The sequence below is a fragment of the Arachis hypogaea genome, chromosome 12, assembly GCF_003086295.3.
Source record: "Arachis hypogaea cultivar Tifrunner chromosome 12, arahy.Tifrunner.gnm2.J5K5, whole genome shotgun sequence".
In the NCBI taxonomy this organism is placed as follows: Eukaryota; Viridiplantae; Streptophyta; class Magnoliopsida; order Fabales; family Fabaceae; genus Arachis; species Arachis hypogaea.
Genome location: NC_092047.1, coordinates 85,785,268 through 85,799,732, shown reverse-complemented (window position 1 = coordinate 85,799,732; position 14,465 = coordinate 85,785,268). Strand labels below are relative to the sequence as shown.

Here is a 14,465-nt window from a genome sequence, read left to right as displayed (position 1 = left end):
GTTCTGAGCCAATATGGCATTCAGAGTATCAATTTCAAGAACTCCCTTCTTCTGAGGCGTCCCATTACTCACAGGATTCCTCTCAGAAGTGTACATGAACTGGTTATTAGCAACTATGTCAATGAGTTCTTGAGCTTCTGTAGGCGTTTTCTTTAGGTGAATGGATCCACCTGCAGAGGTGTCCAATGACATCTTTGATAGCTTAGATAAACCATCATAGAATATATCTAGGATGGTCCATTCTGAAAGCATGTCAGAAGGACACTTTTTGGTCAGCTGCTTGTATCTTTCCCAAGCTTCATAGAGGGATTCACCTTCTTTCTGTCTGAAGGTTTGAACGTCCACTCTAAGCTTGCTCAGCTTTTGAGGAGGAAAGAACTTGGCTAAGAAAGCCGTGACCAGCTTATCCCAAGAGTTCAGGCGATCTTTGGGTTGAGAGTCCAACCACACTCTAGCTCTGTCTCTTACAGCAAAAGGGAAAAGCATGAGCCTGTAGACTTCAGGATCTACTCCATTAGTCTTTACAATATCACATATCTGCAAGAATTCAGTTAAGAACTGAAAAGGATCTTCAGATAGAAGTCCATGAAACCTGCAGTTCTGCTGCATCAGAGAAACTAATTGAGGTTTCAGCTCAAAATTGTTTGCTCCAATGGCAGGAATGGAGATGCTTCTTCCATGTAAATTGGAATTAGGTGCAGTAAAGTCACCAAGCATTCTCCTTGCATTATTGCTGTTGGGTTCGGCTGCCATCTCCTTTACTTGTTCAAAATTTTCAATAAGGTTGTCTCTGAATTGTTGTAATTTAGCTTCTCTTAGTTTCCTCTTCAGAGTCCTTTCAGGTTCTGGATCAGCTTTAACAAGAATGCCTTTTTCTTTGTTCCTGCTCATAAGAAAGAGAAGAGAACAAGAAAAGAAGAGGAATCCTCTATGTCACAGTAAAGAGGTTCCTTATTGTTAGTAGAAGAAGAAAAGGAATAGGGGTGAAGAAGAATGAAGAATCCAAACACAAGGGTAAGGATAGGAGCAATGATGTGAGATGAAGAGAAGTGTTAGTAGATGAATAAATAATTAGAAGGAGATGAGGAAGAAAGAGGATTTTCGAAAATAATTTTTGAAAAAGAGTTAGTGATTTTCGAAAATAATTTTTGAAAAGTGTTAGTAGTTTTCGAAAATAAAAATAAAAAATTAAAATAATTAGTTAATTAAAAAGAAATTTTGAAAAAGAGGGAAGATATTTTCGAAAATTAGAGAGAGAGAGAGAGAGAGAGAGAGAGAGAGAGAGTTAGTTAGATAGTTTTGAAAAAGATAAGAAACAAACAAAAAGTTAGTTAGTTAGTTGAAACAAATTTTGAAAAGATAAGAAGTTAGGAAGTTAGAAAAGATATTTTGAAATCAAATTTTTGAAAAAGATAAGATAAGAAGATATTTTGAAAAGATATGATTGAAATTAGTTTTGAAAAAGATTTGATTTTTAAAATCACAATTAATGACTTGATTCACAAGAAATCACAAGATATGATTCTAGAACTCAAGGTTTGAATCTTTCTTAACAAGCAAGTAACAAACTTGAAATTTTGAATCAAAACATTAATTGATGATGTTATTTTCGAAAATTATGAGATAAAATTAAGAAAAGATTTTTGAAAAATATTTTTGTAATTTTCGAAAATAACTAAGAAAAATGAAAAAGATTTGAGTTTTGAAAAAGATGGGATTTTTAAATTTGAAAATTTGATTTGACTCATAAAAACAACTAGATTTTTTTTTAAAAATTTTTGAAAAATTCAAATCTAATTTTCGAAATTTTGAGAGAGAAAAAGGGAAAGATATTTTTTTTTTTTTTGAATTTTTTATGATGAGGGAGAAAAAAACATGAAAATGATGCAATGCATGAAAATTTTGGATCAAAACAATGAATGCATGCAAGAATGTTATGAATGTCAAGATGAACACCAAGAACACTTTGAATGTCAAGATGAACACCAAGAACATATTTTTGAAAAATTTTTAATGCAAAGAAAACATGCAAGACACCAAACTTAGAAATATTTAATGCTTAGGCACTAAGAATTCAAGAATGCATATGAAAAACATCATATAACACAAAACAATATAATATGAAGATCAATCAAGAAGGTTTTATCAAGAACAACTTGAAGATCATGATGAATGCAATGCATGAATGCAATTTTCGAAAAATGCAAGATGAGTATGCAATTGACACCAAACTTTTAACTTGACTCAAGACTCAAACAAGAAACATGAAATATTTTTTATTTTTATGATTTTATGATTTTTTTTTTTTTGTATTTTCTTTTAATTTTTTCGAAAATCATTTTGAAAAAAAAAGAAAAATAAGGATTCCAAAATTTTTAATATGAATTCCAGGAATCTTATGCTCTTTAGTCTAAAGCTCCAATCAAAGGGTCAGGCATGGCTTAATAGCCAGCCAAGCTTTAGTATGTAACTCAGACATGACACGCCTAACATGCCCTACAGAAGAATTAGACATGGCTTTACAGCCAGCCAGGCTTCAACATGCTTCATGAAACACTAGAATTCATTCTTAAAAATTCTGAAGAAAATATATTTTTGAAAACATTTTTATTTTAAAATTTTTTTCGAAAACAAAGGAGAAATTTTTGAAAGATTTTTGAAAAATTTTTGAAAACAAAACAAAAAGAAAATTACCTAATCTGAGCAACAAGATGAACCGTCAGTTGTCCAAACTCGAACAATTCCCGGCAACGGCGCCAAAAACTTGGTGCACGAAATTGTGATCTCTGGTAATGGCTCCAAAAACTTGGTGCTCTAATCTCAATTCATAATTTGTCACAACTTCGATACAATTAACCAGCAAGCGCACTGGGTCGTCCAAGTAATAAACCTTACGTGAGTAAGGGTCGATCCCACGGAGATTATTGGTATGAAGCAAGCTATGGTCACCTTGTAAATCTCAGTCAGGCGGATATAAAATAGTTATGGAGTTTTCGAAAATAAATAATAATAATAATAGAAGGATAGAAATACTTATGTAATTCATTGGTGAGAATTTCATATAAGAGTATAGAGATGCTTTCGTCCCTCTGAATCTCTGCTTTTCTGCTGTCTTCACCCAATCAGTCTTACTCCTTTCCATGGTTGGCATTATGTAAGGGCATCACCGTTGTCAATGGCTACATCCCATCCTCTTGTGAAAATGGTCCAAATGCTCTGTCACAGCACGGCTAATCATCTGAGGTTCTCGATCATGCTGGAATAGGATTCACCCTCCTTTTGCGTCTGTCACTACGCCCAGCACTCGCGAGTTTGAAGCTCGTCACAGTCATTCGATCCCTGAATCCTACTCGGAATACCACAGACAAGGTTTAGACTTTCCGGATTCTCATGAATGCCGCCATCAATCTAGCTTACACCACGAAGATTCTGATTAAGAGATCTAAGAGATACTCATTCAATCTAAGGTAGAACGGAAGTGGTTGTCAGGCACGCGTTCATAAGGAATGATGATGATTGTCACGTTCATCACATTCAGGTTGAAGTGCGAATGAATATCTTAGAAGCGGAACAAGTTGAATTGAATAGGAGAATAGTAGTACTTTGCATTAATCTTTGAGCAACAACAGAGCTCCACACCTTAATCTATGGAGTGTAGAAACTCTACCGTTGAAAATACATAAGTGATAATGGAGTTCATTGGTCTCGGCCCCAGAGGGGAACTGGAGTAACCAAGACTACGAATACAATAATAAAAAGTTCTATTTATACTAAACTAGTCGCTAGGGTTTACAGAAGTAAGTAATTGATGTATAAATCCACTTCCGGGACCCACTTGGTGTGTGCTTGGGCTGAGCTTGAATGTTACACGTGTAGAGGTCAATCTTGGAGTTGAACGCCAGCTTTTGTGCCATTTTGGGCGTTGAACTCCACTTTGCAACTTGTTTCTGGCGCTGGACGCCAGAATTGGGCAGAGAACTGGCGTTGAACGCCAGTTTGCGTCGTCTAAACTTGAGCAAAGTATGGACTATTATATATTGCTGGAAAGCCCTGGATGTCTACTTTCCAACGCAATTAGAAGCACGCCATTTTGAGTTCTTTAGCTCCAGAAAATCCCTTTTGAATGCAGGGAGGTCAGAATCCAACAGCATCAGCAGTCCTTCTTCAACCTCTGAATCTGATTTTTGCTCAAGTCCCTCAATTTCAGCCAGAAAATACCTGAAATCACAAAAAAAACACACAAACTCATAGTAAAGTCCAGAAATGTGAATTTAACATAAAAACTAATGAAAACATCCCTAAAAGTAGCCAGATTCTACTAAAAATATACTAAAAACAATGCCAAAAAGCGTATAAATTATCCGCTCATCACCCATCATGTATACCTTCACTAGCGTTCAACACTAGTTCCCTTACCATTTTGGGCATTGAAAGCCCAGCAGGGGTGTCCTTGTTGGCGTTCAACACCGGAGTCCCTGCCAGTTTAGGCGTTGAACGCCCAGTGAGGGCTTCCTCACTGGCGTTCAACGCCAGCTCTGGGGCCAGTTTGGGCGTTGAACGCCCAGTGAAGGCTTCCTCATTGGCGTTCAACGCTAGCTTTGGTGCCAAGTTGGGCAGTGAACGCCCAGTGATATGCTCTTCACTGGCGTTCAATGCCATCACAGTCTCTCCAGATTCGGCCAAAGTCTCTGTGGTGATGGCCTTGCACTCTTCTCTTGGGTTCACCTCAGTGTTACTAGGAAGAGTGTCAGGAGGAGTCTCAGGGATCCTCTTGCTCAACTGACCAACTTGTATCTCCAAATTTCTGATGGAGGATCTTGTTTCAGTAATGAAACTACGAGTGGTCTTAGAGAGGTTGGAGACTATAGTCACTAAGTCAGAAAGGCTCTGCTTAGGAGTCTCCATATTCCCTTGAGAAGATGGGAATGGTGGTCTGTTGTTGAACCTCTTTTGGTTCCTTCCACCTTGATTATTGTTAAAGCCTTGCTGAGGCTTCTGTTGATCCTTCCATGAAAGGTTAAGATGATTTCTCCATGAGGGATTGTAGGTGTTTCCATAGGGTTCTCCCATATAATTCACCTCTTCCATGGTGGGTTGGTCAGGATCATAAGCTTCTACTTCAGAAAAAGCTTCTTGAGTGCTTGATGCCAAGGTATCTTAGGCTAGTTTCACTAGTCTTTTTCACTTGTTTTATTAGGTTTTATGCACTTTCTTGAGCAATAAATAAGTATTTGGATGGAAGTTTCATGCACACCTTGATTCATTCAAACATGGTTAAATTGATGCATTTTCATGAGATTTAGGCTATCTATATATATTTTATTAAACTTGCTTCTTATTTTGATATGTTCTCTCTTTCTCGACATGAATACTTGTTTTATTACCGTTCTTGTTATTTGTTTGTTCCCTCTTCTTGATTTACAGATTTTTTTTCTTTGCAGTTTTGAGTCATGAGTTTGCTTGAAGTCATTAAAAATGATTTTTTTTTTTTGTTCCCTCTTCCTGTTGCATATTCTCCTGCAAATATGAAGAAAAAAAGTATCATCTAACTCATTTAAAACCTAAAGAAAAACAATGTTTGCACTATTTTGTGTGCACGTATCTTTTATATATATTTTTTTAAGGGTTATTCTAGGCAACAAATAACTTTTTTGAACAACATGAACAACCACTAATCAAATCAAAACACACTATATCTCCAAATTATCCATCTAAATCTTAATATTAGAATAACCATCCACACACCTAGTAAAATGAACATCCGATATATCCGTTGTTCATATTGTTTAGTATTTTCATTGTCTACCTATACTTTTCCTTTTTTTAATCATTTAAAAACAGAACCGTGTCAAGTTTGAATCTTTTTATTCCTACTCCAAACCCAAAAGTCAACGTCGTTTAACCCGTTTACCCCAATTCTCAATCTCTCCTCCTTCCCTCCTTGCTGCCTCACTTATTTAAGCCTCACTTCCCTCCTTGCAACCGTCGCCTCCCTCAGGCCTCACCTCTGTTTATCGTCTTCTGACTTTTCTCGTGCTTCCTTATTCCGTTTGCCGTCGCCGCCCTTTGGTTATCACCGTCGACGTCACAGGTGCAGACATCCGGTTCTTCTTCTTTCCATCAGTCTCTGCTCGTGCTTCTTGTCTCTAGGTCACTATCTGCTTCTGCTCTGCCTTTACGTATTCTGGTTTGTTGTCTGCCGCGGTTTCTCCTCTGAATCTACCGTTGCGTGTGCAATCTTGTGAGCATTTTTTTGTTATTTCTTTTGTATTTAACTTTTTGAATCAGTTGATAATTAGTTTATTGATGCTGGTAAATATGTAGAAGAATTTCTATTGGATTATCCATTGGATTATCCTATTGTTCTGAACCCTGATACTATTATACCTAACTTGAAGTCTGAACAAGAAGACGTAGCGGCCTTGTGTCTTGTAAAACCTCTTAGTGGATGAAAATTTCGCAAGCTGATGCCGAAGACATTGAGTACTCTCATTTTGTCTGTTTTATTTATTTTAGATATGTATTTCATATTTATCTCTTAAATATTTATACAATTTATTTTTTAAACTGCTATATTGGTCTCTTCTCTAATATAATACAAAAAATAATTTTTCATAAAAATATTTTTTTTTTATTATTAATTAAATAATAAAGTACTAATAAATTAAAAATTAAAAAAATAAAAATACTATAAAAAAATACGGTAAGAAAGTTGAATTTTATCATTTTAAATTTTTGTTATTAATTTTAATAATATATTTATTTTTTAAATAATATATGTATGATAAAAAAATATGTTTATTTGTTTGGAGTACAAATTTTATTATTATATTTATATGTTCATGATTTTAATTATACTTTTAAATACTTTGAATAGATTTATTTTATTATATTATATTTTATATATAAATATATATTCCATCACGTAATTAAATAAAAATATATTTTTTTAATAAAAAAATTTAATAACCAAAGATCCATGGCAAAAAGAGGCGCTGGCTATACTGGGAAAGACGGCGAAGTTACGAGCGACGTAATTCAACGAGCGTGACTAAGGGATGATGCACTAAAGAAAGAGAGATTGTGTGGGAAGGCAGTAGATGGCAACGACGTCGGCACTTCTTGTCACGAACGCGACGGTGCTTGGAAGAACCGAATCTAGGTGATGAAGTGATGAAGAAAGAATGGAGGAGTGGAAATGTGCTTCCGGAGTGGAGTTTTGATATTTTAAGAAATTATATCATTTTCAATCTCAAATAATAAATTACAAAATAATCTAACTATGGTTAAGATGATGATCAATTAAAAGTTGATACATAATAAAGAATAAGTTAGATGTTATTTTAGAAGAGATTGGATAGAATTCACCAAAATAAAATTATTAAAAATATAATATTAATCTTTTAAAATTTAAATTCAATCATTTATATAATAATAAAATTTAAAATTTCATAACCCATCCACTATCTAAACTATATCTCATCTCATCATTAAAATTCTACATTCGAATTCAAACATCAAAATTTATATCTAAAAGAAATCATGGCATAAAATACTATATCCATATTCAATCAACAATCACCAACATCAATAATTACTTAATTAGACAAAACTCACTCAATTAATGCCAAATTACTAATTAGAAATAGCTATCAACCAGTATCAGCAGTAACATTTTTTCAAGATGTGCAAAACAAACCATGCCCTGCCCCTGAAAACCCAACTTCATGTTTGAGCTATTACAGAAGTTTCAGTAAAATAAAACCTCAGCCATTATAGCAATGACAGCAAAATTCAGAATTATAAACATTCAAAATCCAAAATTATATCAATTCTGTTCAGCATTATAAAATTATACCAAAATTTAATTCAGCATTCAAAATCCAGAATCTAAAATTATATCAAAATTAGGAGGATTATTAGAAGAATACATTACAGAATATAGAATTCCACAATATGTGATCCCCTAGTTTTCAATATTTATTCTCTATACTCTGTTACCACTGTATTCCATTAACAGAAACATGGAGAAGATTACGAATTTCCATAAACAATGTAGTGAAGCAATGCATCATAGCACTATCAACTGATAATAAAAAAAATCAGCAACAAGCAAGTGAAGCAACTCAGAAATCAGAATAAATAAAGTTAACAAATAATCAATGACTACACAACAGAGGAAACAAATAAAAAACTAAAGTGAAAAAGGGAGGAAATAAGTGAAAATAAAGAAGACCACGAAGATGTTGAAGGACGGCGAAGATTGAAGAACTCACGAGGACGGCGAAGAGTCCACGGCGGCACGGGTAAGTTCCCACTTCGCACACAGAGAGAGAGATGGCTCGGAGACAGAGGCGTTTTTGACGATGAGAAAGAGGCGGCCGACGACTGCGAGGACAGAGGCAAGCTTCACGACGAGCACAGAGACGGTGAGGAGGAGAAGAGTGGCGGCGGCTGAGACGGAGAGTGAGAGACACTGCAACAATGAGAAGAAGCCATGCACATCATCCTCAGACACAGCTCCACCGCCTCCTTCCTCCGCCGCTGCCGTGCTGTGACAAGGGCTCCGCTCATTCTTCCGCTGCTCTCCAAAGCTGCCACCTTTGAAATTAGGAATTTTGTGCCATTTTGGTGAGTGAGACTGATGAGAGTGAGCGAGAAGGGAGAAGGGATTGGGGGCATTTGGGGGGTCTTCACGCGTTTGTTTTTTTTTTAAACAAAACGACACCGTTTTATGTTGAATGGAAGACCGGACCTTTAAAAAAACCGACCGATTCATTCGGTTCGCTGGTTAATCATCGGTTGGACCGACTTTTTCACTAATTTTTTGTAAACTGGTTTTGGACGCTAACCAGATCGACCAACTGATCGATTTTCAATTAATCCAATCGAACCGATCGATCCGGTCTAATTTTCAAAACCTTGTCCAGAATATGTCATGTTATGCATATTGATAAATACTTGATTGTTTATATATTTTAGTAAATATTATATTTAATTAATTTAAATAAAAAAATCCAGATCACATGTAAATATTCTTTACTTTTAAAATGTTCGAATAAAAATAGGAAAAAAAATATGTAAAACAGCAATGATATCATTTGAAAAGAAAAAAAAATGATTCTTTACCGAGTAACAAATGACAGGAGTAGACTAATAACACTATAGCGAATCCAAGAAATCGACTACTAATGAACACTACAAGGAATAATTCTTAAATAAAAAAGCCCGTGAGAAGAGATAAACCTCTAAATGAATTGCAGTCGACATCATAAACCAAAAATTACAATGATTTGATCATTTGATTATCAGTTCACACTTCAGACACGTCTTCATATTCTATCAAAATTGATAAAACATAACAAAATCGAACAACTAAGTTTCAAAAAAGATCATACGTATTTCCACCTTTTACTTCCATCTTTAGTTTGTTCACCACATCAGCCATCAAAAAACAACATTTGGATTCAGCAGTCAAAGAACTAACCACTTCCTCAATTAATCTTAGCTGCTCATGAAACTCCGGATGCAACACCAACGAAGAAAAGTTCTCATCAAGCACAAAACCAAGAAACTTCACAACATCGTCGAGTTTAGGAACCCAATTGCAAACCGTCAAACCCAAAGCTGCTGCAGCTTCAGGGCAGGGACCAGCTTGAGGAAACCTCTCGTACTTCTTTAGCCACTTCGATAAATAGCGAATCAAGTTAATCAACTCTTTGCCATTCAACTTACTGAAGGAAGACGATAACAGCACATCATTGAAGTTTGACGATGCAAGTAGATAATGCAAACAAATCTCAGATGCAGAGAAACCATCATAAGCTACCATAAGCAAAATGGAAGCCTCCTTTGCCACAAGCAGATTCTTTTTGTTCCAACTGCTATTACTAATTCCATCAATGGCCAACTGTGCTTGGTTCTCCCATTCCTTCTTCACGGTTATCATACTATCATAAGCATCTTTGGATGGAGAAAGAAAATACCTCAGAATGCCGAGTATTTCAGATGACCCGAGATCAGACGCGTGCTTAATGCACATACATATCAAGTCGGACCTCTCCTTTTCAACTAACCTAGTAACCAAGCCCGAATGACAAGAATGCTTAATAACACCATGCTCAATCAAAGCCTCAACTATATCCCAAATATCAAACGAAATGCACACATCCAAAACAACACCAACAACATCCTTACCCATAGAATATCCAACCTTGTCAATCAAGAACTTAGTATAATTGGGCATAGATGGATTAATAACAACCGAAACACCTATTTTCTCAGCGATGCTATTCAGATAGGAATTCAAATCACCAATAAACTCATCCTTCTCCAAACTATTACCACTCTTGAGCTTTGCCTTTAGCTGTATAAAGAACTTCTTCCCAATGTCAATGAGTTCGGCATCAGCTTGCGAAATTTTCCATCCACTAAGAGGTTTTACAAGACACAAGGCCACTGCGTCTTCTTGTTCAGGCTTCAAGTTAGGTATAATAGTATCAGGGTTCAGAACAATAGGATAATCCAATGGAGAATCAAGTGGCTTCGAATTGATTGAAGCATTTTTAATGACTTCAAGCAAACTCATGACTGAAAACTGCAAGGAAAAAAAAAATCTGCAAATCAAGAAGAGGGAACAAACAAATAAACAAGAACAGTAATAAAACAAGTATTCATGTCGAGAAAGAGAGAACATATCAAAATAAGAAGCAAGTTTAATAAAATATATATAGATAATCATACACTAGATATCAAATTCGTTTAACTTAATTGCTTAACAGAGAAAACCCTTGCATACTAGTTGAGGCATGAAATTTTTAATTTAGGAATACTCAAAGTAGAAAACAAATAACATAAAAAAAAACTTCAGTACATTGAGGCAACAAAACAAACAAAACATGTTCTATACACTAGGTTGAGTGAATTATACTGTAGACCTATCATAGTTATCAGAACCAAAATGGCAATCGAACTGATTGGACTATGGATCACCGGGTTACTGGGTTACTGATTCAATTGGTGAGTCACTAATTACTAATCAATTAGGACCAAAATTAGTTATGCATATATTTTCACAATAAAAATTCCTAGAAGTCTCGACAGATTCAATTCAATTCAATGGTCCATTTTTCATTTCAGCAGAAATAAAGCAAGCAGACAAAAAAAAGGCTATCATATCACAATACCCAAAACACACTAAATTCACATCATCAAATTTGTATTTTTATTCTTACTTTTTCTTATTCTCCTCTCATTTTTCCACTTTCATGTACCATTCGGCCATAGACCTATAACCTTTCACCCAGAGAGAAAACCCTCTCTTCTGAGCCAAAAAAAAAAGAGTCGCACAACAAAGTTTTTAAAAGGACTCACACAACAAAAAGAAATATTTTTTCACGATTGTTCTGCAGTCATGGTTCCTTCGTTCTTATATCCAAAATATATTCTTCCCTACCAAACTTTTTGATTCTTCTACATATTTACCAGCATCAATAAACTAATTATCAACTGATTAAAAAAGTTAAATACAAAAGAAATAAAAAATTGCTCACAAGATTGCACACGAAGTGGTAGATTCAGAGGAGAAACCGCGGCAGACAACAAACTAGAATACGCAGAGGCAGAGCAGAGGCAGATGGTGACCTAGAGGCAAGAAGCACGAGCAGAGGCTGATGGAAAGAAGAAGAACCGGATGCCCGCACCTGTGACGTCGACGGTGATAACCAAAGGGCGGCGACGGCAAACGGAATAAGGAAGCACGAGAAAAGTCAGAAAACGACAAACAGACGTGAGGCCGTGAGGGGGGGGCGGTGGCTGCAAGGAGGGAAGTGAGGCTTAAATAAGTGAGGCTGCAAGGAGGGAAGGAGAGATTGAGAATTGGGGTAAACGGGTTAAGCGACGTTGATTTTTGGGTTTGGAGTAGGAATAAAAAGATTCAAACTTGACCCAGTTCGGTTTTTAAAGGATTAAAAAAAGGAAAAGTATATATAAAAGATACGTGCACACAAAATAGTGCAAACATCGTTTTTCTTTAGGTTTTAAATGAGTTAGATATACTTTTTTTTTTCTTCATATTTGCAGGAGAATATGCAACAGCAAGAGTTGCATCATGGTAAAAATTTCCTTTTTTTTAATGTTTATATTCCACATAATTAGATACCTTGAACTAGAAGCATTGTTGTTGTTAATCACCAATTTTTCACCAGATAGACAAAATTACATTCATGACCTTAATTTATCTTAATTTCTAGACGTTGAACTATTAAAGTTCCAATAGAATTGTAATAAGTATGCTTTTAAAGGCAACTAAAGTTTTCAGCTCACAAGCAGTAATAATGTTCTCATAATTGTCAAACCAATAATACTCATAATTGAATTTAACTGATAGTACCTGCTTCTTTTCTATTTCTTTGATTTTTTATTTTTGATTCCTGAGAAGCAAGAAATTAGGGTTAGTTTCAAAATCCAACATTAAAACTAAAGGAAATAACATTAACTTGCAATCCATTTACCAGGACATGGACAGCAACTGGCACAGACTTGAAAGCTCTGCTTTTATATCTGCTTCCTATTGAATTACCCAAAAAAAAATCACAAACACAGTATAGAAATAGTACACACACAAAGCAGAGCATCCAGTGCTAATCAAGAATCAAATAATCATTCAACAAAAACACAAAACATTCAATAATCATTCAATAATTTCTGAACAGAGCATAAAAAGACCGAATTTAGGGGAGAAAAATAAAAAAATCGCAGTTCACAGTTCACACTTCACACTTCACAAAACTTCAAAGTAACCTTCGAACAGGCTTGAACAGAACTGAACTAACAATAATTATAAAAAATTATTCAATTAATCATCCTTCAACAATTAATCAATGCTTCAACAATTATTATTACAAAAATCAAAATTCATACCTAGGGTTAGAAGCTGGAAGTCTGGAAAAATGCAGAGCTGGCGGGGACAGGGACAGTGGCAGGCAAGAGGTGGCTGAAGGGGTGGCAGGGTTGAACAGAGCTGGCGCCGGCGGTCCCTAACTGCGTGACGGAAAGTGGCGCTGGCGGTGGCTGCGATTTTCGAGGGCTGACTCGATGGAGCGTGGCTGCGCGAACAGTGGTGGTGGCTCCACGGACGTTGCGACGGCGGGGCTGGACGGAAGTTGCGCCGGAAGCTCGAGGTGGAGACCGAAGACGTGAGAACTGAGAGCAAGAGGTGAGAGTGGACTGTGGAGGCTCGAGAGGAGAGGTGTGAGTGGGCTGTGGGTGAGACTAGGGTTCATTCCCCTTTGGCCCCTTCTTCAGCATGCAAAACGCAGCGTTTTGCTAATGCTAGTCAATTTCAAAAACCGGCCGGGTCACGGTTCGGTTCGGCCGACCGGTTCCCGGCCGGTTTGATAGTTGAATCTCGGTTTCTAAATTTGTCGGTTTTGCTGTCTGCTCGAATTATATTGTCAACGGTTCACGGTTCGATCGATTCAAACCGATTTTCAGAACATTGTATGAAACAGTAACAAGGCTAATTTGTCTCATTTCGCTTTGGAATTTGCAACGCAATTCGTAGGCGTTACCACTGAGTTGACCCAATTCGTGTTTGCCACGGCTGATGTGCTCTAATTCGCGGGTGCTGAACCAGAGATGGCCATTTTGCAGTCGTCAATCTTGCATTGGGAAGTCAGACTTTTCCTTACGTGGTCTACTCTTCTTCCATATCAGTCCCTGTTTCGCTGGTGTCATTCTTAGATTGATGTGTTTTTCTATTTTGCATGCGCTGCAAGTAAGATGACCATGCGTATTTTCATCCCAATTTCATTCTCCTGTAGTTTGGGAATTAATTATTTTTGTTTATTTATTTAAATAAAAAAGCCCCATCTTTCATATAAATTTTTTTTTATATCTTGATTTGTAAAAAAATTTACTTATAAAAAAGTTAATACCAGAGTTTGGTGTTTTATAAAGCCAATACCAGAGTTTGGTGTCCAATTTTTGTAGACACCATTTGTCCTCAAATAATTTATTTTACAAACTAAATTTATGGACAAAATAGTAATAATATATTTTTGTTTTTTAATTAAAAAAAAAGCATTAACCCACTAAAGAGTTAAATAACTTTGCAATCACGAAGAAATTAAAAAACTACTCCACTTACAAGCATCCATCACCGATCTTCTTTTCCGCGTCTTGCTATATTTTGGTTATAATATGTATTTATTAAGAAAGGAAGAATTTAACAAATCAATAATCACGAAAAACGGCTCCACTTACAAGCATCCATCACCGTTGTCAATCTTCTTTTCCGTGTCTTGCTATCTTTTGGTTCTGACATGCATTTGTTAAGAAAGGGAGAATTCAACAAATCAATAATCATAAAAAACTGCTCCACTTACAAGCATCCATCACCGTGTCGATCTTCTTTTCTGCGTCTTGCTATCTTTTGGTTTTGATATGTATTTATTAAGAAAGGG

General features: G+C 35.9%; 1 protein-coding gene and 1 non-coding gene across 4 annotated transcripts; one reads left to right on the top strand and one right to left on the bottom strand.

Moving 5' to 3' along the window:
* Nucleotides 1-246: 246 nt before the first annotated feature.
* Nucleotides 247-354, top strand: LOC112731737 (small nucleolar RNA R71). Its single transcript, XR_003167501.1, has one exon. It is a non-coding gene; the product is annotated as a small nucleolar RNA R71 (small nucleolar RNA).
* An 8,882-nt stretch (nt 355-9,236) lies between these two features.
* On the bottom strand, nt 9,237-13,303 carry LOC112727623 (uncharacterized). Of its 3 annotated transcripts, none has more exons than XM_025777443.3 (5): nt 12,922-13,303; nt 12,513-12,568; nt 12,392-12,431; nt 11,553-11,849; nt 9,237-10,597 (listed from the first exon to the last, which is right to left on the bottom strand). In XM_025777443.3, the coding sequence occupies exon 5, from the start codon at nt 10,586-10,588 to the stop codon at nt 9,383-9,385; it is 1,206 nt and encodes a 401-aa protein (XP_025633228.1). In that variant the 5' UTR covers nt 10,589-10,597; nt 11,553-11,849; nt 12,392-12,431; nt 12,513-12,568; nt 12,922-13,303; the 3' UTR covers nt 9,237-9,382. The 3 variants fall into 3 exon arrangements, with proteins under 3 accessions (XP_025633228.1, XP_025633229.1, XP_025633227.1); XM_025777444.3 differs by having other exon boundaries at nt 11,553-11,814; XM_025777442.3 differs by lacking the exon at nt 11,553-11,849.
* Nucleotides 13,304-14,465: the final 1,162 nt, after the last annotated feature.

Excerpts from the sequence above, each read along its gene's own strand:
- LOC112727623 (XM_025777443.3), bottom strand. The coding sequence starts at position 10,588 with ATGAGTTTGCTTGAAGTCATTAAAAATGCTTCAATCAATTCGAAGCCA.